We start from the raw sequence: 25,214 nt of genomic DNA on the forward strand, positions 1-25,214 counted from the left end.
TGACAGAATTGTTGGGTTCAGCTGTATCATGATGGTGCAGCGAAGATATGGTGAAGCATTGCACAAGTTCATTGGGGATCTTGGTATTACCATAAAGGTTTAGATTGCTTGAGGACAAGCAATCCTTGGCAAGGAAGGACTATAATGTCCCCATTTTCGACCCAGGTTTGTGGAGAAGTAATTCAATTAATTAAATTACATTGTCTAAATTAACATTTTAAGGCCACGTATTTAATTAATCATGTTTATAAGTCAAAATATTTTATTTTAGTAAAGTGACTTTACTTGGAGCGAAAAATAAAATAAAATATTATCAAGTCACTTTTAAGGCAAAAAGAATTAATATTTAAAAAATGATTTCTATAATTGAAATTCTGAAAGTTCTATGAGGGGTTATAAAAGGAGTTGAGGAAAACGAAAAATCACATAGGATTGTTCATTTTGGAGAAACCCTCTGTGGGAGTCTGAGTTGTTGTTTAGCTATTCTGCCTAGGACTAAAACAATAAGGCGAATACTAGTTTTGTTTACAAATACTCAATCAATCATTGGCAAATTCATTTAGCATTCGTAGATGTGCAGATTGATTTAGATTTTGCAGGGTTTGGAGCAAATTGATTTACCTTTCAGACTCATAAGTTTGCCATCTTCCATATTTCAGGTACAAATTTATTAAGATTTGCAAGCAAATAACAAATTTGCATTTTCAATATATGTGAAGGATTCAATAGTTGCAATGACTGCATTTTAAAAAACAATATACAATAATATATTTGAGAAGATTATTTTAAAAAGTCATTGTTTACAAGTTCTTCAGAGATTTCAATGAAAGAATGGTAAAATGGAATAACATTTTATTTAAGAGTATATTTTATTACACATAGTTGCACCCTTGCTAGGCTTGGCCAAACCTATTGGATAGGACATGGAAGCTACTAGCATAAAAAGTGAGATGATTATGGTTGTGGGACCCTCACATATCTCTGTCGTCAGCTTTTATGCTGTCAACAACCCAAGCAAATATGAAGCGCAGTCTCTTTCTAACTTTTGTGGCTTTTAGGGAGGACGTGGCAAGGTGATTTGAAATATCTATGCTGAATCAACAGAGGCTTCTGTACCCCTTGGACAAGTGCTGTACCACCGAAAAGATTATTATACCACCCTTGGTTGATGGCGTGCCTCTTGTGGTTCGATATTGCTAGGTGTGAATATTATATGTGCTCAGCATGTGTCTTTATGTTGTTGGCGTGAGGAAAAACTGAACTTATTCCAGGTTGTCGGAGAATTAATATCCTCCAAGTTGGACACTACACCGAATAGTAATAAGGCAATGCAAGTTTGATAGGAGTTGTGGGTTTTGCGAGGCTATGTGCTGGCCAGCATCAGCTTGACAGTGGCATAGGAATGAAACTGAGATGCTGCAAATTTTGTGTGATACAAAGGAAGCCTTTGAACATTGGCACGGACATTTAGGAAGTCTACAGTCAGAGAGGAGTTGCGTTGACTTGGAAAGAGACTCCAGCCCCTTTGGATATTGGCTGTCACATTCATAAAGCAGTTGAGAGTTAAATCGGTTGTCAAAAATGGTCAGAAAGCCAACTGCTTGTATACCATATTGAACAGCAAGTTATTAAGCCCATCATTTATCAATCTATGTCACAAAGTTTGAATGACAAATGTTTGTTATAATGCCTTCAATCTTATATGTTGAAATGATTTTCTTGCAATGCAAATATGTTCCAAATACTCTAGACAATCTGTCATAAACATTTGCATTTAGAGATTCATCAATACAAATTGCATACAAATGTTTGCTGAACTGCCAGAGCACCCAAACATGAGAAATTTTCAATATTTTAATTTTTTTAAATTTAATCCAGCATGTTACAAAAACCAACCATGCAATATGTGTCTCTTTATTATCCTTGTCATTTGATATCCAAGCATAATAATGTAGACAGCTCAAATGTTAACTATAAAATATATCAGCCTGAGTTCTAATAAAAATTGTAATAGAAAGGCTACAGTCTTACATTGCTATGACTCGATCTTGTTGATCCATCAATTACAAAGAGCTTCCGCAATGGAAATTTTAGAGATGATGCTAGCTTCTCAATATTTGACCTGAGCTCTCCTTCCGGAAGCTACACAGAACACAAACACCAGATGTCAGAAAATTTTCATCATTTTCCAGTCTTATGAAAAAGAATTTTAAGCTACTATGCATCATGAAGGATGAAATAAGGTTCTTAATATTTTTTCTCTAGATGAACATGTAGTTCAATACTCACAGGAGTGAATTTATTGAAGAGTGGAGCAATAAGAACTGGGTATAAAGACATCATCACAATTGATAAAACCAGCATAAATGCCCAGAGGTAGATTGCTAAGTATGGACCTCCTTTCTGCAAGATAAAACAATCATCATAAGGGCACAAATAAAATTCCTCATCAAACAATATCTGTCCCATAAATGCAGGCATCTTGGATAAGGATGCAGGAATTCTTAATAAAGTTATTCAAGAATTAAATATGAATAAACCTACATTATCATTGAATATCACACACACTCTATTTTGTCAGTGAATTTATAATGTCAGCAAGATTGACAGGAATGGGTCTGCCTTTCTAAGATTGCATATGTAGTTCCTGTCATTCTCTATGAATAAAACTTCAAACCTCAGGCAGTGCCTAAACAATAAAAAATATAAATACCTGGACAATTATGATAATGGCAGCAACAATTGGTGGTCCAAGCAAAACCATAAGACCCAAACTAACGAGCATGTCTCTAAAAAATAGCAAAATTGTTTGCTGTCATGAATCACATGAAAACAAGGTCTTAATTAGTTCTTATGAATTTACAGGTATATTAACCATAAAACATTACCAAAAGAAAAGTGCTTGGTAGGAACCCATCTATTTTAATATTTATCCAATAAATGTTATCATTATTTTGAGTAGATGGCCTGTACCAGATTGTATAAACTGAATAATAATTGAGATTCATATTAAGAGAGAGAATCAAAGAGATTAAAACTAACTTTATTAAACCCATGTCGAGACTCAATGACGAAAGTTGAATACAATGAGAAGGGAAGATCTATAAACTGCAACCAAAAACATAACACCAATCAGATTATGTTCAAGAATATCTTATCGCTATGATTATGACTCAAGTAAAATCTAAAAAGAAACAATATTAATTTCTATGTCTGAAGATTTTCACTTTTCATCAACTCCCGGTTGAGAATGGAACGGAAACATTTCCCTCAGATTCATTTGCACTTCATTCATTCTATAAACACTATACACAGCTACATGGAAAAGAAAATGGTAGTAGATAAAGATATGTTTCATTGACCATATAATACCTGTATATTTATATACTTAATAAAAAGTGCTGTCATACTGAAAATGCTTATCAAAGTTCTATTAAAAACATTCTAATGAACATCCCTAAAAAGGTATCCACACTATCTCATCACATTCACCTGCAAACCAGTGTCCCACTAACAAAACCAAAATTATGGTATTTTGTGAGTAATCAAGGGGCATCAATCCTTAGACAAGATTCAATGTAAATACTAAATACCAACATTAGCAGACTATTGTAATTTTGTCACTTTCAATGGCAAATAGAAGGTATCATCCATTCTTGTCCATATAACAGATAGTTGATATCTCTTTGACCATTGGCATTGTAGATTGGGAATCAAGACACAGATTACATGTTTCAAGTCCTAAACTTAGATGCTAACCAAAAACTACAAAGTTGATATGTATTATAACCTCAATCATGTGAATTTTATTCTATTAATCTTGCCCCGAACAAGGAAAAGAAGAAATAAAAAAGTTGCTAACAATAAATGTTAAGTTGGCATATAGTATAACAACTATGTGAGCCCTCTTTAATTAACGCTGTAATATACAATTCTGATCCAGCAAGAACAAGGAAATTAAAAAACAGAGAACTTAGAATTATACAATTCAATTTGACCTTTCATTTGTACTCTTGTTACCATGCACTGGGCTATTTACGATACTACAAGCCTAAAACACTAGTTACAGCCCACTTCATTTCCATGTCTATGTTATAGACAAGAGCATAATACAATGTGCATTCCACACAGGAAGGCACTTAGACTTCACTTTATTCTGTTCTATCATTCACGTAATATTTATAGATAAAAAGGATGTAAACTAAAATTAAAAAATGCATAATAAAATATGGAAGGATTACATAAATATTATAGATCGTATAACAAGCATAGAATATATCATATATTAGTATTTGTTATGTAAGGATAAAATAAATGTGAATTCGAATTTTGAGGATTAAATGTTCTAAAATAAATAGTCATGATGAAAATTAGAGAACTGACTGTCCTTATGAGTTGTCAATGCCACTTCATGTCATGCATCATCATTGGGATTCTCAACAATGGTACATTTAGTCGACATGGAATTTCTCATAAATGATCCTCTAGATCATCAAAAACCATTATTATTTGTAACATCCACAGGGATTATACATATGCAACATTTGTTAACAGAATATGACCATACCAGGTTTCATTGCTTTTCATTCTATCTTTCATTATTTCTGATCACTCCTTTATTGCCAAGCTCAAGTGTACAACACATGTTGACCCAATAAAGATGCTTTGTAGCAGACAAAATCAAAGAAATCATTTAAATTGCAATGGGATTTTGGTTAACTGATATGAGCAGAAGAATTTTGCACAATTCGTGAAGGTTCCGTTCTGGCTTCCCTACGCTCCACTCAAGCGGCAATGTAATAAAGAATGGACCAGGCACTGGTCCCATGTGATTTTGGCATAATTGAGTTTCCTTTGACATAGCATTTCAGCTGAAAGATGTCTGCAATATGAGAGATGGATCGTTGACGTGCAGTTTTAAAATCTTCTAGCTATAAAAGAGCATATCTAAGATAGCCCTGATGTCTCCTCAAACAAGTCCAATCTGCATAAAATCTCTGAGTTCAACAAGTAGGACGCATGGGTGAAAACAGGCCACTCTATTATTGTAGACGGATCAGGATGGACAGATGTTAGACATTGCCCACACATCAATTATTATTGTCACATGTGAGGTAAACCCATATTTCCTTAAAGAATTTTACTGTTTTGGAAAGCACAGAAATGCTGATTTTTAGTTTCAAATTTTGAAAGATACAATGGAGAAGATTTTCCACACCATCATTGTGCAGATGGATACAAATGGAGCTTGTATGCACAGGGAAACAAGAAAATTGCTATAAAATATCCTCATACACATTTAATGAAAAATGCATTCAAAAACACTGGAAAAATTGATTGATGCAAACATGTAACAGTAAAGAGGGTCAAATTTTATTTGTACTAGCACGGTGGCATCAATTCAATTTAAAACTTGAGGAAAGGAAATCCTCAAATCTGTCAAGTCAGGACTTGCATCTATTTGATATTACTGGAGGGGATGCTTTCATTGCAGTCGCCTTTTCAGATCATAATTTTTATTCAGGAGTAAACTTAGCTGGGGGTGCCCAAAACAGAACAAGGCAAGAGATGTTTTTGGGCAAATATTAAGTACATTTAACTCTCCTGATCTAAGAGATATATGAGACAGCTAATTGTATACTTAAACAAATGTGGCCAAAATTTGTAAGAGAGACTCTAGCTTTCCAATCTATGACAAGCATACTAGCTCTTGTCCAGTGGAAGTGGGAGAACATAAACACTCAACACACATGGCCACATATGCAGTTGATACTAAGTGATATGTGGAGTCTCAAAAATTCTAGGAGAGTAACTCATATTTGATGATGACCTGGTGAAGTGAAGGCCTCTAGAAAATTTACACCAAAGATGAGGCTGCAAAACTTTCAACAAAGAACCACATTTGTTAGCCTCAAAGGCTTCAGAATGTGGCTAGAGTCATTAAAGCACAAGACGACCCTAGAAGATGGCAGTCGCTACATTTAAGTGCAATTAGGTTATGCACATTCATTTGCTTTTTTTCACTAGTTTCTATTTCCTCTAATGCTAAGAGGAATTGGTTGGCTAGTAGCTTCATCCACTTTATCAAGACGAACAAGCTTACTTCTAGAAGCACAGAAAAGTTAGTTCTACATAGTACCTCATATCTCATGGACCATAAAATGCTTTAATACAAGGAGTTTCCAATGACATGATGGGATGCCACCTAAATCAATTTAAAACATTCTCAGGATGTGCATCTGGTTACAAGTTTAATTATTGAACTTGCCACTGCTCCATAATTCAAATTAAAACATTCAGTTACTTGTCATAGCTGAAACACTGAAATATGTTTTTTAAATTTTGATCCGCTTATTTCATTGTTATATGAATCTCCTATTGTTGATAGCTGTTGTAGAGTCTAAATTTGATCATGATTGTTGAAAGTAGAAAAAACAAAATATACATATTTGTATTTTTGCATTCATAGTTGACAAACTCAATATCCAATTTCAATGGTCAATGTTCATTCTCCAATGTTTTCATGACATGGATAATAATTTAGCTATTTTGAAATGATGATTTATTATGCAACCAAAAACCTATAAAATGAGAGATCACATATATTGTAACTAATTGTAGGCAAGATTTAATTAATAAAATCTCTCTTGTAAAAGTAAGTCATGTTCCTTTGCATAATGACATTATTGCACAAAGGGCCAAATCCAGTATACCACACCCTTCCAGCATTCTTTCATGCTTCACCTCATCATAGGCAATCTTAGATAGTTTTAAGGTTCATATTTTACAAATGCTTTGTTATGGTTTGCTTCATACATTTTCTGACATTCAAAAGCTTCATAAATATCTAAGAAGTTTCTATTTCTTGAGCAATTAGAGCCCCTACTATCTTTGTGTGACAATATGAAACGGAGAATCAAAAAACAGAAAAAGACACTGGCCTGAATATATCTTCCTTCAAGGATCCAATATCCCATATTGATATCTGAGAAGAAGTTTCAACTCCTTGAGCAAACAGACCCTACCATCTGAGTGGAGGAAGATAAAATGAGGAAACAAAAAAAGAAAAACCAAATGGCCTGAACATGCCTTCCTTAGAGGATCGAATATCCCATATTCAATTTGTAAATAATGCTTGTAAGTTATGATGCATTGATGTATGAAACATCTAAGTGGCAAATTATTAACAAAAACAGAAAATGTGGTAATACTTATAAAATTTTCAAACCATGTAACCCAATCCTGTGCAAAGCCAAACTTCTTTAATAGTATGATCAAAAGTCCCAACTTACCAATTCATGAACTTTGTTCATACTAGATTCATCATTTACCTTCCTGCATTTATGGACTAAATGAATAGTTTGGAGAGAAAATATGATCCTGATTCCTATCTACTATGTATTTTCCTAGTCAGTTGTTCTTGGTTTATGGTCTTCTGTAATAATATTTTCCATGGTTCTAAAACTCATTACTAATTTGCATTTACTCACAAGCCAGATGTAACCAAGTATTCACAAGTCTACCAAAAACTAGCTAACTAGTTAAATTATTTTTCAATTTTTTTTTAGAATTCTTCTTTTCAAATTTGTCCGCCTTATGTGAACTTGAAGAAATTTTAAACACTTTTCATAGCTATATGTTCTCCAAATTCATTCTTATGCTTCAGTAATATTATACAATATATAAAATTAGTTTTGCAGAGTCCCCGACTCCGAAACAAATATTGTGCTACCAAATTTTGCCTGCATTCAAGCTTTCAAATTTCCCTATCTATATGCCACCGGTTTCACCAAAGTTTTATAATTTTAATTAAATATAAAGACATCCATCTGAACCTGGGGTTTTTTCTGCACCTAGATCTGCCACTGGTTTTCTTATTTCCTTTTTCTAATGTAATGGGTTTCACTTTTATCTATCTCTTCACCTATTCTAAAATATCTATCAACTTCTTTTCTAATTTCCTATATATCTTCTATAATGATCTAATTTGTAATATTTTGCTTGCTATTTCTATTTTATTGTCGATAGATGGAAGAATTTTATGTCCCTACCTCTCTCCTTCAACCATTTTACTCTTGGCTTCTATTTTTAAAAAGTTTCTTCCATTTCCAATATCCTCTATAACTCCTCCATCTTTTTTCCTCTTTTTGTTGCACTGTTTTATTCATCCCTTCTACCCTTGTATCTTTCTAAACTACTCCAAATTCTTTATTCAGGTCTTCATTTTAAACAGATTGGGGAAGCTATTCTGTTCCATTCCATTTCCTTCTTGACAGACTTCTGCTTCTGTCTCAATTTATACAATCCTGATCCCCTCACACCTAATCTATCAATCTTTTACTTATCTTCAAATTATAGGTCTTGCATCCACATCATCTCAAACTTAAAAGAGACAGTTGCTAGTTTCACTCCATTAAAGACGTAGAGATACCAAACAATAATTTAATCATGATTTCATGAGAATATTTGATCCCGTCTTGTTTCCTAATACCATCCACTCCAAATTTGTAAGGAATCTATACAATTATTTTGCTATAGAATGAATGGTCCCCTCTTTTGTTCCCAGTAAACTTCCCTTCTTTGGATTCCACATCCTAAAGACTCAAATCATTGCAATAGAATTAAACTCGTCATAATTAAACCTATAGGATTGTTTCCCATTTCTCTTCCCTATGATTTAGATTCGCATTCAAATAATACAATGCTTTTTTTGTCTTCCATCAGTCCATTTTATTTGAAATATTGAACATAATATTTTGGAATTGTTTACCAAAATTTTGGAATATTAAACTTCTTAGGAATCCTTAGCATGACCAACTCTTGTATTGTTCCTTCTTCTGCAAGATCTACCATCTCACTCTCTATACTAAGTTTTGAACACTAATCAATTCTTCTACATCACATATTATGTTCTTAATCCTAATCAATTCTTTCTCATCACATACCATGTTTTTAAATCTAATCAATTCTTCCACATCAATAATAATTTCCTAAAGAAACATGACATCTAGTCTCTCCTCTATTAGCCATCTGAGTAGATAACTTTTATCAGGGATGTTTTCTAGTAAGAGAAGTTCGCAAACATGTACTAACTTGAAGTGTTTGTTCATACGATCATGAACAGCTACAGAGTTAGTTGTTGTGAGCTATTGTAAGTTGAGGTGAGTTTCAGATGTTGCAGTTTCGCATGTAGACTTGTCTAACTCTAGTGTTATTATGTTCCAAACCACAAGTCATGTGAGGAGAACTCACGACCACATAATTCTCTATGTCACTGAAGTGATGACAGTGCAGGTGCACTAGTGGTGCTATTGGAGTACATGCAATGATAGCTAAGAGCATGGTGATGTTCTAGCCTCTAGGGAACGCTCAAAGGTAGTGAAAGCAACTAAAAGCAATCAGAGATTTGTTTATGCTACGGCAAGTCACGGGTAATGTTTGGTTATAGTGCAGAAAGAGGTGCACAATTCAAGTGAAGCCGGTCAACAGCCTTTGACAAACTGTGAGCAGAAATGGTTTATCATATGTGTTGAGACATGGACCAGGTAGGACTCGATCCTAGGACCTTCCATACGCTACTAGAGTGCTCTACCACTGAGCTACTGGCCCTTCTTGGACCAGTCCATCGTCGGTCCGGATGTGGCTTATTTGATATTTCCAACACCAACACCCCCCCTTAAGCCACACCTCTCGTGCGCTTGGGACTCCTAGCCTGGACCTGGCTCTAATACCATGTTGAGACATGGACCAGGTAGGACTCGAACCTAGGACCTTCCATACGCTGCTAGAGTGCTCTACCACTGAGCTACTGGCCCTTCTTGGACCAGTCCATCGTCGGTCCGGATGTGGCTTATTTCCAACACCAACAATATGCAGTGACCATTCATATGTAGAATTCATGTTTCAAGTAATAAGTGGCATGTTGGCATCATGATAAAGTCATTAAATGGTTATGTGACTGCTGGTGTTCAATGTGGCAGTTAGATAGTTGAGACAGTATTTTATGAGAATGCCCTGGCAGCTATATCTATCTGTTTGTAAGTAGAACAAGGTTGTATACTGGTTTGATGTGTTGTATTCTGAAGGTGTGCTAGTTGGAGGTCGGAGCTTGCATGTTATAGTCTAAGATTGAGACTTTGCAAGAGACTTATTGTATTGGATGTAATCATTTCCTATGAATAGAATTGTCACTGTCCTTTTGCTGGTGAGCTTTTCCTCGTAAGGGTTTCCCATGTAATTTTAAGTCTCATGTGTATATGTGACTTGTATATTGTTTCGTATGCTTCCTTCAATGCTGCTTAATGGAATTGTATAACAAACACATCTGCATTTGATTACAGAATCTTAAGGTGTTCCAATATCCCAATCTATTGGCTGGCTGTATCAGGGGTTAAATTCCCAACACTTCATAGGTGAAGTAGGTGAATTTTGCCCCTTACTGTACTTCTTTACATTCTTCTAAGTTTTCTTAATGATTTTTAGATGTAACTCTATATATCTTTGTTCTGCATTGGTTTTTCTTCCCCATCCTACCCTTTACCCATATATAAAATAGTACTCTTTTTGCTAATGTAATCTCAATTAATTATTGCTCGAGATTTTGTTGGTTTGATTCTTTGAGTCTTTTGGCTCCAACTCTTTCCCTGCCTACTCTCTTATTGCCTAGTTTATTTAGCTCTTTCTTTTCTATTTTATAGGGATTGTGGTTTCTTAACACTCTCTTTCTCCTTTTCTAAAGATTTAGTTTTGAAGACCACTCACCCATTATCCTCTTCATTTTATTTCTCTTTTATCCTTTATAACTTATGTGTCAAATATCATCTTGCTCCTTCGTCTGATCTCCATTTCCTTCTATCATGAGACCTATTTCTGGCAGCTTTTGATCTTTTGAAGTTGGTCTTTCCTATATTTGATCCTCATCTTTCTTACCCTTTATTAGCTTCTAAATTTTTATTTCAAATATGGTCCAATCCTTTTTCCTTTCCAAAGTTCACTGGGTGGATTATCAAAATTGGGAATAACATATAGACAAGTTGTCCCCCATTAAAGGGTTAAGAACCCCTAAAATGAGTAGGCAAATAGCTTGCTGGTTGACTCCTATGAAGGGTTTTTGAAACTTAATTTTGGGAATGTATCAAAAGGTAATCCCGAGCTTTCCCAAATGAGCATTATTATCAAAGACAAGAAAAAATAAATTGATCATGGATAGTACCAAACACAATTCTCAGGGTACAAATAATGAAGAAGAATATATTGCTTTAATGAAATGTCTCAAATTGACTCATGTTTTAGACATAGAGCCATAACTTGTTGAAGGGGATTTAGAATATTTATATCTATATGTATATGTGTCTGCGGGTACCTAAAAGGCCAAATATATACATACGGACAGTCTCACAAGGTTCGCAACTATTTTATGTATGAAGTTCAAAATAAAATTCATTCTAATTTGCCCTATGGTTCATATGGAACAAAGCTCAACCAATTTTTTTAAATTATTTAATTTGTAAAAATGCTTTTTTAGGGTTTTTTTTTTCAATAAAACAAATACACAAGCTTCACTGCACACTGTTGGGTCAAATACAAACTATATTACTCACAAGTTGGGTCTGGTCAGATCCATGGCAGCTCTCTACAAACGTGATTTGTGCTATGGTGACACAAATCTCTCAATTCAGAGAATCAGTGGAACCTCCAATTCTCAGTCTAGAATAACATATATAACAATCATCTACCAAAAAACAAAAAAAAAAGAAAACTCAGTAGTGCCTCCTGAGTGCCTATGCATAGTTTTTGAGGTGTGTTTAATAAGGAGACAGTTCTACCATTAGCAAAAGTGAGGTAGGAGGTAGGCAACACCATGGCAAAGCAACTTTGAAGTAGGTGGTGAATTGCAACCCTTAAAATAAATTTATTTTATATTTAGACTAATTTAAACATCTTTTCAATAATTAAAACTTCACACTTTAATTTTAAAAGAAATTTTAAATTATTCAAAATTCATACCAAATCCAACAGCCTGTTATTTTACTTTGATAATGTTTTAATTTTTAAATATTAAATATTATTATTTGTCTCTTAAAACAACTAGACTGCAATGGCTAATTTAAGATAATTAAATACCAGATCTACCAGCCTGTTATTAATTCAATTTTATTTTGTTAATGTTTCATATATTAAATGCTATTATTTTCTTCTTATTGCTTTTTATTAAAAATTCAAATTTATATTAGGTGAATTTAATCACAATTTTCTTTTGACATAGCATTTAGATATATTTTTAACTTCCCTTGTTCATGAGGCTAGTGAAATTAACTAAAATATTAATCCCAGAACTTTTTGGTCATCTCCACCAACAAGACGACTTAAAATAAACTTCGACAAAGCAGCAAGAGGTAATCATAGTCCATCTAGGGCAAGTTGCATTATAAGAGATGAAAAAGGAAATTTCTCAGGGCAGATTTAAAGATAAAGAAGAATGGCACCAACAGTGAAGTGGAAGCTAAAGCCTTTCTACTTGACCTTCAGGTATGTAAAAACTTTGGTGCGTGCAATGTGCAGGGCAACTCTTTGATCATTGTTAATGCCATTCACCACCGGGCTCTCCAAACTGAAAATTAAATAACATTTTATAGGAGGCTTGGCCAATTCTTGACTCTTTCTCACTTTTTCAATCTAGCATGTGTACGAAGAAATTAACAAGGAGGGTGACTTCCTTGCCAACTATGCTACAGACAAGGATGAAGAATGAAATATTAGTAAGCAAATGATGGCATGTGAATCCTTTGATTCCATTTCAAATTTTAAATACTAAAAAGGCATTCACTTATCATACTCCGTAGTCAGCGGAGAGTTGAATGGATTATGAATCATGATCTATCCACACGAGCAAATAATGAGAAAGTAAAATCAATGGCTTGTGAAGAATGCAAGCAAGATGCAGACTTATGAAAACAATGCAGCTTTGATCTCTTGATTTCTACTGGATGGGTAGAGTGAATTTTCAACAATGGAAGAAGTGTCAAACCATTTTTATGGATGAAATCTCAGATTTGAGGCAAAGAAATGTGTTCAAACTAAATCCAGCATTGTGGTGCTAAGCGAAGATTTCCAGCAAACTGATCACAAGTACAGTGTCAACTCTCATATAGCTTCCATATTCATTGCCGTTTTATTAGATTTGAGGAAGAGGAGATTGTCAAAAGTAAAACTACTGGAAAAGCCCTCATCAAAAAAGCCTTTTGGGAGAATTTGAGCAAATCTTGGTTAAGGCAATCCCAAGCCATGGTTTCATTTCTCAGAATGCTCTTTTGCATTTCAAAGATAGTGCAATGGTAAGGTCATGGGTCCCTTTTATTCAGAAAAAGAAAGGTATAAGCAAGCGAGGCTAGGGGTCAATTTCCTTAAAAATGTCGTTGAAGTGGATCCAATGAGTGTTACAGACTGGAGCTTTACCTTAATGACAAATGTAATAATGTTGGCAGCTAATCCTTAAAATGTTCATCTTCCAAGACATTACTATATATAGTTTTAAAATATAGGTTGGTTAAAAGCTTGTGGTATTCCTAGCCCATTTGGTATTGTTGTCACGTAGGACCCCTCAACCCTTCCTGACACCCTAACCTCTCTAGTGGTGCTCTCACTAATAGTTCGAGCTTTTGGTGTAGTGGCAGACGATCTGTGTTAACAAAACTAGTGACTTTTGAGGAGAGTTCAACTCCCACCCTCAACGGCTTACTTGCCTCGTGGTTGACTATGTCCAAAATGGACCTCTCGGCTTGGGGGGCTAAATTGTTGTCAGGTGGGACCCTTAATCCTTCCTGACACCCTAACCTCTCTAGTGGTGCTCTCACTAACAATTCGAGATTTTGGTGTAGTAGCACCCGGTCTGTGTTAACAAAACTGGCGACTCTGCTAAGGAGGATTCAGCTCCTACCCTCAACAGCTTACTCACCCCGTGGTTGATTGTGTCCAATATAGACCTCTCAACTCGAGGGGCTAAACTGTTGTCCCATGGGACCCTCAACCCTTCCCAACACCCTAAACTCTCCAATGGTGCTCTCACTCACAATTCAAGCTTTTGATGTAGTGGCAATCGATCTGTGTTAACAAAGCTGGCGACTTTGCTAGTGAGGGTTCAACTCCCGCCCTCGACAACTTACCTCGTGGTCAACTGCATCCATTACGAACCTCTCAACTCGAGGGGCTAAACTGTTGTCGTGTGGGACCCTCAACCCTTCTCGACACCCTAACCTCTCCAATGGTGCTCTCACTAACAATTCAAGCTTTTGGTGTAGTTGCAATCAATCTATGTTAACAAAACTAGCGACTCTATTGGGGGGGGGGGGGGGGGGGTGTTCAACTCTTGCTCTCGTCAGCTTACTCGCCTTGTGGTCGACTATCTCTAGTACGGACCTCTTGGCTTGGGGGGCTAAACTATTGTCGCATGGTACCCTCAACCCTTCCCAACACCCTAAACTTAGATGGTGCTCTCACTAACAAATCAAGCTTTTGGTGTAGTGGCAATCAATCTGTGTTGATAGGTATATTTGGCCATGGAAATTTTAATAAAATATGAATCCTCAATTCTTCAAAGTTATTTATCCCTTGCATGCTGGTTTATGGCAACATATATTGCATATTTTCAAACTTTATAATGCAAAAGTATTACCCAAGACCACAATTAACTTACCAAATAAATAAACTTAACAAAAAAACACAAATTAAAGTCAAGGAAAATTCAAGGATGTAAAAAGAAAGGTTTTCACTTTTATACAAATGCAGTGTTGATTATTATTTCAGATTAATGATTTTAACAGCCCCCTGAGCTGATTTTAAAAAAATCGAATATATTTATCATGTTGATATGCATAGCAGAGTAGATTAGGAGAATGTCCTTTTACACACAAAAGCATGTGAGAACACTTGTCCTCTCTTATTTTGCAACCCATCCACCTTGTTTCTCCTTCCCTCTAATTTTAAAGTAGAATTATTTTTTTTCTCCACTTCCTTCCATTAACTCTCTGCATTGTTATTTCCTGTTTTCCCAACATTCACTCCAAATGGCCCACAATCCCCTTCACTAAGATTCCAATGCAGGGTCATTTCTGAACATGGGATCTGCAATTCATTCCATATAAGGGGCTATGGAACCTTTAAAATGACCAAAACAATTTTGGGCCCTGCCACTGACAGTATTGTAAACACAAGCTTATTTAAGATGAGCCCATAAAATTATTCAGGAGGACTTTTGGCTAAAACTAGCAACATTTGTGAAGAGCGGTGCTATTTATCTCTAGCTTTTGGATGGAATCTCCTCTGCAGAAGAAGTGGTTCCCTACAAGTGGGATCGTGGATATTTAGATTTGAAGAATGAAGGCTCCCCTGAGCAAGTGAGTCCAGACCATTTTGAAGCAAGAAAAGTGTAACAACAAATTGATATAGCCTTATGCAGAGAGGTGTAAGAGGTCTACTCTCAAAACATGTTGTCAATTTTCTACAGGGTATGCAGGTGGTGTATAGAAATTGCAATTTTGGAATAGTAAGCATGGATATGCTCTCTGCATTTTCTCCACACCCCTTCTCAAAAATGTCCATTCATTGAACCAGGAGTCCATTTCCACTTACCTCAAAAAAGAAATCATGAGGCCACAGCTTCTAATGCTCCCACTGTGAGTTGCTCTTCTCCTCCTGGGATGTTGCAGAAAATCCATGCTCCCACTTGCCCTTTACCCAACTGGCTTCTTCCAAGTCAATTGACAAGAGCTGTATAATCGGGGTGAGCTTCACTTAAAATCTCTCTAGTAATAGTTTTGTCCTTGTTTCTACAATTTAATTTCTAGTTCATGTTATAGACTAAAGTCTCTTTGTGCAATTAATGGACAGGATTGGTACAAATCAAATTTAGTTTTTGCCAATTCAGTTTTGACAAGTTAATCCAAGAAAATTTTAGTTACTTGTTTTTGTTATCTTCTTGTAAAGCCAGTTTAGTTTGTATAAGCACTGGTATATTTTTAAAATAGCAGTGAGCGGTGTCCTATGAAATCTATACATTTCTGTCCTGCTGTTCTTTATAATAGTTTCTCTTGATCTTAATTTTGACAACTGAGCGCCCAAAAGAAACCCTCATTTTAATCCTTACAAAATAACATTGACAGGTTGCTCTCTTTTTTTTTTACTTTGAAAATTAAAATAATTGATGCTAAAGTTGCTTTCAAATTCCACTGCATAATCTACTTTTCAAGATATCTATCTACCTTGAACAATCATATCCCAAAAAAATTAGGAAGGAAAATCCAGTTGGAGAATAATAGTGACGATAGAGACTTCCAATATAAATCCTGAAGGCTAGAAAGGCAACCAGCCCAGGCAGAGATATGGATAGGGCTAGGCCAATGAAAAGGATCCACCAGAGCTGGAAAATACCAACCACTTCTTCAATCAGCATAATGAGAATCTTCCCACCCAAAGCCATTACTTGAAAAGCAAGCAGGAAACTCAGGATGAGTGGTTACTCTTCTCTAAAACAAAAACAATATCTCCTTGGCTCATGGCAGAAACAAATTCCAAGATGAAAATATATATAAGAACTAAAAGCTCCCATGCACTTCTAAAATAAAAGCCATTTGAAAACTGTGCAAGAAGAAAAACCAGAAAGCCCAAGTCTGAAAAGCCATCAAAGAGGGCAAGAAAAATCTAAAATCATGTAAGCTGTTTAAGATACCCAATTGTGTTTTGAGGAAACGGCCTAAAGCATGTGTGAAAGAAACCCATAAAACACAATGAAAAAGAAGATAGGCTTTCTGCATTAAAATTGGCTTTTTATGCACTCAATAGTGTATTTACATAATTGAATCCAACAGGAGAATGACAGATGTAAGAGTGTGATGGATAAATGATGAAATTCGCTTGACAAATAGAGTGTGGGAATATACTTGGAGTTGTAACTTTGAAATAGACATTTCCCTATGAAAGGAAATTCAATGCTCAAATCTGACACTTAATTTTCATGTAATATGGTTTTACCCATGGAATATAAAGAAAACATCTAGGCATCTCACCAATAACTTTTTGCAACTTCAGGTCCCTTCATCCCATGTGCCTTTAGCAACAAAAATAAGTTTTAAATTTGATATTATAACTGTCTTATATTTTTTGAATTTATAAACACATAAAAATTGTAATATATGTATGTATATTTGTCACCCAAAAAATTCAGGAAAAGTAATGCATCCTAAAAAACACATACCCACAATACCCTATCTTGAAAACTCAGAGAAACAAAGATATTAAATTAAAATATTCTCAACTTAAAGAGTAGCCCATCTATTCACAATGTTCTAAAAATAGCAGGGCTATAACTCATTAAAAAAATGCAAGTTATTCATTATTTGCATTGTAAATTAGGATTAGTCTTTTCAAATTCAAAAAATACAGGTTCGATTTAAATATAATTAGGAATCCTAACTTAAATTTTGCACTATAAATTATGGTTAGCTTTTTCTAATTAGCGTTGATTTAAATATGTTTAATACCCTTCACTTCAAATAGTAGCTCACCTATTTAAATGGTTTCAAAAGGAGCTCAATTCATTTATAAATTAATTTTAATCAAATTGCTAAGCATAATAAGTGAACCATTTATGAGGAGTATAAATGCTAAATTATATGCAAGGTTGGTAGTCAATTATCAAGGTGGATATATTTTCTGTGCTTAGCTGAAATTTGTAATTTTAATAAATATTAGAATTCTCATTTTATATTTAACAGAATAGAGTCATAAATATCATATAATCTTATCTTAAAAAATATATCCTGCTGATTTATTAGGTGTGTAAAAATCGGGGTGGATGTTAGGTTAGCCTCCAAATGTTATGGTGTGACCCATTCTCAGAGCAGTCTACATATATAATAAACTTTCAAATGCAGTACACTTATATGAAGGCTCTACCTCTGAGTACACATGGATGTCACCTTATTGATAGATACCTCTGAGTACACATGGATGTCACCTTATTGATAGATACCTTTGACAACAATATGATCACATAAAGACACAATGAATGTGTTCCATATATGTCTAAAACATTTAGGATTTACATTTTAGGAAGAACAACATGAGAATGTACAACGTGACAAAACTTGAGCTAGAAGATGTGTGACTAACAAACTAAAGTCCAATACACATTCTACTCTATTTCCTATTTAAAAAAACTGCATTTCACAATTCAGTAGTAAAAGAAGTGATTTCTTCAGTTCTGCTTCAAAAGGAAAACTGATGCCAATTGGAATTATGAACAGGAATGACACCACACACAGGTGAAAACTCAAAACTGATGATTGCATATTTTATAGCTTAAAGATTTAGCCTACACAAAACTCACTACATGCTTAAATTCTAGCAATGTCAATGACATATCTTCTCAAGTGATACTTGCAAATCTACAAAATATTATTGATATAAAGGTTATAGATTTTGTAATAAATGTTATCATTAAGCCTAGATAAACAAAGAAGAAAATTATGTGTGAGACAAAACTAGAGAATGCTAATCTCAACGCTGACCCCTAGATAAGAACAATGAATGCAAAATTCAAAGGTTTCAGATGACACCTGAGACCACAGAGTAATAGCTGCCAAAAATCCCAACGTATGAATGATTTCATTTTGAGGATCCAACCCTAACTTTAAAACTACAACTTCTGATTTCTGCAGTCAAAAATAAGTATTGTGAGGGTAAAAAACCAATTCCAATGTGGATAATTGAAAGCCCATACTTAGTAATTGAAGATATGTATACATAGCATGTGCACAACTGAAAGCATATTTTTGGCAATAGAAGAAATGTATACATAGCTCAGATTCCATAATGATTTCCAATAAATAAACATCTGTTTTTCCTTAAACATAAAAAATTGAGATCTATACACATATTTGTCAAAACAAATACCTGCCAAACCCATGGTAGCACTCTAAAAAGTAAAATTAAAGAGTCCGCAATGATTGTCACTGCAGCATGGACAAAGTGAAAGCGACTGCAGCAGGAAGCAATCAAAACACACTGTCAGATACTGATCAGACTATGGATACTGGCACTGATAGTAATAATATATTGCAAGAGTAGCTCTTAAGAGAAATATGACTTAAGTACAATTGCATGTACAAATATGTACCATCTACCCATTGAAATATAGAATGTGACAAAAGTATCATTTCCCATATGTACATTACAAGCCTCATTTAATGCACAGAAACACTTTCAAAAATTAAAAATAATCTACATCTTAAAAACAGGATAGCAAGAAATCAATATCTTGAGAAACATTAAAAAGAGATGAAACAAACCTCTTGTCGATGCTATAGGCCCTAGACTTTTCAAACTTCTCTTTGCTCACCACACCTTCTAAAGGCTTAGGCAGCTGCGGAAGCTTAAGAGCTGCATGTTGCCTCAAATCAAGGTATGTCTCGACAAAGTACATGAAGATCATGAAACCTGCCACAAGTTATCAGCTATAATTATGCAAGAAAAAAAGAAAAAAAATGTCTTATGTCACATTAACATTTTTTTGATATAGTAATTTCAAGACTCTGTAAACAAAAATCCATTGATTTTATACAGTTCATTGACAAAGGACATAGGATTGGGCATACCACCACTTCCAATAAAGCACAGAAGATAATCAAACTTGGTAAAACACAATCAAGTAAACTTGATAATGCTTTACCAGCTGTAATTCAAATGCCACCTAGCATAACAATTACAATGAAGGGGCTTGCTGCACTCTATATGTGAATACTAATAAGTGATTTCCCCTATCATTTGCATTTCAATATCAGTCTCTGCCATATAACTCACAAGAAAACTGTTTACACCAATACAAACAAAAGGTCAATTATCCATCTTGCCATTACTTTACAATGCTGTATGATAAATTAACAATGGATTAAATTTCATGCATTTTGGTCAAAGTTTTAAATTGTTTTGGATGGACTGTACAAAAACATTCCATATTGCAGCTTTGTGAAGCAGCATTAGGCATCATGCACTTTATCTATATATTCCACTAACAATAGCAACAAGATAAAAATGAATTGTTCACAGGCTTTGACAAAGATACTTCGCTAACGCATGTGAATTTCCAACATACAGTTTATGCCATATTTTTCATTTTTATTCTCATTATTGGTTATCCTTTTGAATAAATTTGATGATTTCAAACTAGTGTATCCTAGGGATGTGCCCCATACCATCAAAGCCCCATTTTGGAGACCCTTGAGTTTCAAGGACTTGGGGACGTGTTTCACTCCCTCAAGACCTCATGGCTCATACACAATTGCCATATTTTCGTATTAGGACTTACACTCATCACAATTATTTGTATGATTGCATATAATACAACAATAGTGGTCTCCAACAACCCTGAGAAAATAAGAAATCAGTGGTAAGATGATAATAATAGCTACAACAGTCATTCCCTTGGAAATAAAAAAATGAAGCAAGGCCTCGGCCCTGGTGGAAAGCCTAAAGCTGTCCCTCCAGCCAACCTCTTGGTCCTCAAAGTTGAATGATAATCATATCTCATATAAAGGCCAAACTCTGTGCTGGAAGCCTTACTCAATATTACAGGGAGGCAAATAGGCCAACTCATTTGTTGGCTAATGCAGGGGCATCCCAAAATGAATACTTTTCTCTCATCTCAAATTCAGAGTTCAATTTATTTGTCTTAAGTCACTTGGTGACCACAGATATAGTCACTTTGCAAGCTGCCTCTCCACCTTGCTAGGAGGTAAAAAAGGAGATTTAAAAGAAGGAAAAAAACAAAAGAATAAAAGAAAACAGATAAAAAAGAAAGAAAAGCAAAACATAATTGAACTACCAAAGATTAATTACACAAGCAAGTGCTTACGTCATAATGTGATGGCCCCATAAGATCTATTGAAGGTCTCTCACAACATAAGAGGGAGGCATATGGCGATGGCCACTGCCTCCACCCTGTTTTTGTCTGCATAAGGCGGATTGCCTAGGGAAGAAACTCCAACCCTCAATGATTGTGCATTGAGCTAGTTTGAACATCATTCAAAACTTTACACACCCATTAGCCAACCTTCCTCCAATATGACACTAGTGGGAGGTATTGCGAATAGAGACAGCATTCTCCAATTAAACAGCTCATTGTTTTTCACCAACTCCCTATAGGAGATAGCCCTCCTAGGCTTCCAAATGTAACTGGATCAAAACTACCCAAGGCTCCCATGCTTACTCAACCTCATGGCATGAGAAAGGACAACACAAATATCCATAAAATTCTACAGGCATGTTGGCAGAGTTGGAATACACTGAATTATTGGGAGGGCTAACGAAGGTCAATTTATTTCTGGGGGCTTGCAGTGATATTGTGGAATAGAATAAAATGCAGATGGAGCTTTTGACAGAGCTGAACACTGAACAACTTTCAATTGTTCAAGTTTGTACTCCTTTTATATATGGATCTGGAATCAGAGTCAGCATGGTGTTAGAAGTGGATAAGAGTCAAGATAGTGTAGCTGTAATTGGGAATGTAGACTGTCTGGTCATGCTAATTGCCCTGACCTGAACTTGGGTTGGGATCCAATTGTGCATGTTGGTGCTAGGGCCCACTTGCCTCCAAGATGGCTTGATACTCTTGATCCCTCCTAGTCTACAGGCACTTAGCATTATTTGCTATTTTGACAGTATGCCATTTGTTTTGTATGCATCACTTGGAGTTGGAGCATATGTCTAGGATTCTTACCCATAAGGACACATTTTGTTTTACGGAAAAGGCTCCCCAATAAAAACCCTCATTTACCAGTCAAAAAAATCAGGAATTCTATATTTTGGTATTTTATGTTTGCATTTAATTTTGAATTCAATTAGCAATTCACTTAGTTAGAATGTTTAATAGTGTAGAATGTTGCAAATGAAGAGCTATTAAACTTGTATATTTTCGTTGTATTATTTATTTTTTATGTATAAATAAATATACATATACAAATATAATTTAATGTCACGTGTTTCATATCCTATCGTCCCCAAAATCCAAGCGAAAAAATTTGCCATAACAAAGGCCCATTCCTCCCATGCTAAAAACACTATGGAACATAGCTTCAAACATACTATGCATTTAAAGGCAAGTAGGTCAAAGAAGAATGTAGTTTAGCATCTGATGACTTAATGCTGATTAAATAAATGACCCTTCACTTGAGACTTCAAAAATGTTGCAACTAGATAATCAACATTTAACAATTAGGCATTGTCTTTTCAAAAACCTAACAAGACGGTTCCATGGAATGGGAACTACTACAAATTTCTAAGTTAAAGTCCTGTTGATAAAAACTTGAAATAATTAGCAGTAAAGAAGTACCGTACAAGATAACATTTTCAGCTTTATGCATCGGTTTTCTAGCAATTCACATCAAAAACTACAAGTTGCTGTAGATTTTGAAATAATACACTACACAGCAAGTGCAAGTGGAAAAGAAATTCCCTAAAAATTCAGTGGGTGGAGAAAACATTCAGCTACCCCTTCCAAAAGGCTGCTTAGAGTCACCGACTAGAATATGACACTCCAAATTTTAAGCTCGAGATTATAATTATTCACGTAATCCTATTCTAAATACTTCATGGGATAACAAGCACCAATAAAAGGGTAATGTCTCCCACCCCATGGAACCGATCCAAAGCAATCTATTCAAACAATTATTTAATTATTAAACAACAAAAGCATCTCTTAGACTCTCCAAGGTTACACCTTGCAGAAAGACTATATATGAATTGCATTGCCTAATACATGTAGACTAATGAAATCTAAAGGCAGTTAAATCCAACACTATCATCATCCCACGTCATATCAATCTGGAAAAATATTAGAATTTGTAAAGTGGACAAATATAATTTCCAAAGACCATTTCCAAACTGACCTCTTCTTTAAAATAGTGATTTTATATAATATATTCAAATACTAAGAACAAACTCCAATTTTTTTAGCATTAAGCTCAAGTATCAATAGAGAAGCAAATCAAAGTGTTTTTTACTTCAAAACCCTCTTTTTTTATTAGATGCTTTCTGAACCCATCTTTTGAGAAGAAATGTTATAAATTATAAAATTGGAACATTTAATCCAATCTCAACTGAATCTTTGCCACTTTTGCACCTTATCTTATGCCTAATCAAAACCCTGTTAAAAAAATGTCTTCTCTACTTCTTTTTTTCCAACAAACAATCTTCATTTATCACTTCAGCACATCATTGCAGACTACCTGAGAATATCAGAACAATTGAGGAGGGCCAATGATAATAGGCTAATAGCAGTAACAATTTATGTTTCACACTGATGTTTTGTCTTAGAAGTGCCTCTGTATTAGTTCGTTTGATTGGTTTTTAAACAATTTAATTCATTTGATTGAAATAAGGAGCAAGCTTAAATAGTAGTTTAAATAGTACATTCATTTTCTTACATGTTTGTAAAAGAACTCCTCTTGATTTATTATTATAATGCTCGCCATGCGCTTTTACAATCAACTTTACACCTCTTGCATGGACGTCCTAAGTGCTAGTCCTCAAACAAACACTTTGTACCCAATGGTATAACATAATAACTGTAAATATAACAAATTTCATGTAGAAGACAATTCTGTTTTCCCCGACACAATCATTGGGATTATATTAGCATTCAGGTCAAACTCACAAGGAATATAACTCACCACCTTTCACAAAATAACATCACCCAGGACATATGACCAGGTCCAGAATCGAATAAATTTGGCTAAAAATATATGAATTCAATTACATTCTTTATGAGTAAGCTAATTAACAGCAAAAGCCTAGTCAAATTTTCAATATTTATGAAAATTAAGTTAAAAGAAACTAGTAAGCTTGAAAAATAACCCCCGCAATACTCCGCAGTGTGGATTTGCCTTTCAGTTTAATAAAACCCTAAAAACCATTTAACCTGATTTCCCGTCAAACGCAAATGTTAATACTCTATAATTTGCGTCCAATGATTCGAACCACCGACACAAAGACTTCCAAGATTTTCAAAAAAATTCAAATTTAATCAAACTATGAACTACAAAATATGTACTTGATGAAATAATAATTTGAGAATTTTTCTTTTAATATGATAAAGGCGGACAATCTAATGCAACCGAAGCTAAAAACTGAGGAAGCTTAAGAGATGAGAAGAAGGGCTAAAATCTTGCAAAATATTAACAAAGGGGGTAATAAAAAGTAAGAGAAAATCTGACCAACAACTGCTTCCAAGTATTGAAAGGCCATGTTTGAAGCTGGTACTGAAGAGCTTAACCTGCCCGAGAGAGATGAAAGATAACAAAATGCATGTAACACTGGCCTGGCGTGCAGAGCAAGATACAAAAACGACGAGTACTTCTTCTCCTATGAAAGATTATATATAGCTCCAGCCGGTACACTCGGTTTAGATTTTAAGATTTTGGTCCGCGGTTTTATATTTTTTGGTCAAAATTATTCTTACCTCTTTCTCCTTTCAACATTTGTGTAGGTAAAAGCACAAGCACTAGCACTAGCACCACCAGCACCATTGAATTCATTCTATTATTAACTACCTATGTTTAGTAAAAACATTGAAGGTAAATTGTTTTTTAGATTTAGATGTTATACATTTATAAGAGAATTTTGGTTTGGTTATTCAATATGGGAGTAGGAGTCTTAGACTGAAACTTCTTCGTCTTTTGTTTCGGTTTCTGTTTGGTCTCACAACCAAACTTTGAATCAATTGTATTTTAGATAAATTGTTTTTTAGATTTAGATGTTATACAAATAAAAGAAAATTTTGGTTTGGTTATTCAATATGGGAGTAGGAGTCTTAGACTGAAACTTCTTCGGCTTTTGTTTCGGTTTCTGTTTCTGCTCACAACCAAACTTTGAATCAATTGTATTTTAGGTAAATTATTTTTTAGATTTAGATGTTATACAAATAAAAGAAAATTTTGGTTTGGTTATTCAATATGGGAGTAGGAGTCTTAGACTGAAACTTCTTCGGCTTTTGTTTCGGCTTCTGTTTGGGCTTTTGTTTCGGCTTCTGTTTGGGTTTTTGTTTTGGCTTCTGCTCACAACCAAACTTTGAATCAATTATATTTTAGGTTTGTTTAACTATTTTTATTTGTTGATTTAAAATTTTCAAAAAAAAAAATTGTTTTTGTTTGGTTATTCAATAAGGA

General features: G+C 34.6%; 1 protein-coding gene across 1 annotated transcript in view; it reads right to left on the reverse strand.

The window, feature by feature from the left end:
• The window catches only part of LOC131060573 (CAAX prenyl protease 1 homolog), a 54,684-nt gene extending 30,195 nt beyond the window's left edge, over positions 1–24,489 (reverse strand). Inside the window, exons 1-8 of the mRNA XM_057993846.2 lie at positions 24,264–24,489; positions 19,344–19,491; positions 18,949–19,033; positions 18,612–18,707; positions 3,043–3,108; positions 2,714–2,812; positions 2,290–2,403; positions 2,032–2,142 (exon numbers count right to left, since the gene is read on the reverse strand). Of these exons, the coding sequence (XP_057849829.2) occupies positions 2,032–2,142; positions 2,290–2,403; positions 2,714–2,812; positions 3,043–3,108; positions 18,612–18,707; positions 18,949–19,033; positions 19,344–19,491; positions 24,264–24,294 (750 nt within the window). The 5' untranslated portion in view covers positions 24,295–24,489. The remainder of the gene's footprint in view (positions 1–2,031; positions 2,143–2,289; positions 2,404–2,713; positions 2,813–3,042; positions 3,109–18,611; positions 18,708–18,948; positions 19,034–19,343; positions 19,492–24,263) is intronic.
• Between the last annotated feature and the right edge of the window lie 725 nt (positions 24,490–25,214).

The sequence above is a fragment of the Cryptomeria japonica genome, chromosome 8 (genome assembly GCF_030272615.1).
Source record: "Cryptomeria japonica chromosome 8, Sugi_1.0, whole genome shotgun sequence".
Lineage (NCBI taxonomy): Eukaryota > Viridiplantae > Streptophyta > Pinopsida > Cupressales > Cupressaceae > Cryptomeria > Cryptomeria japonica.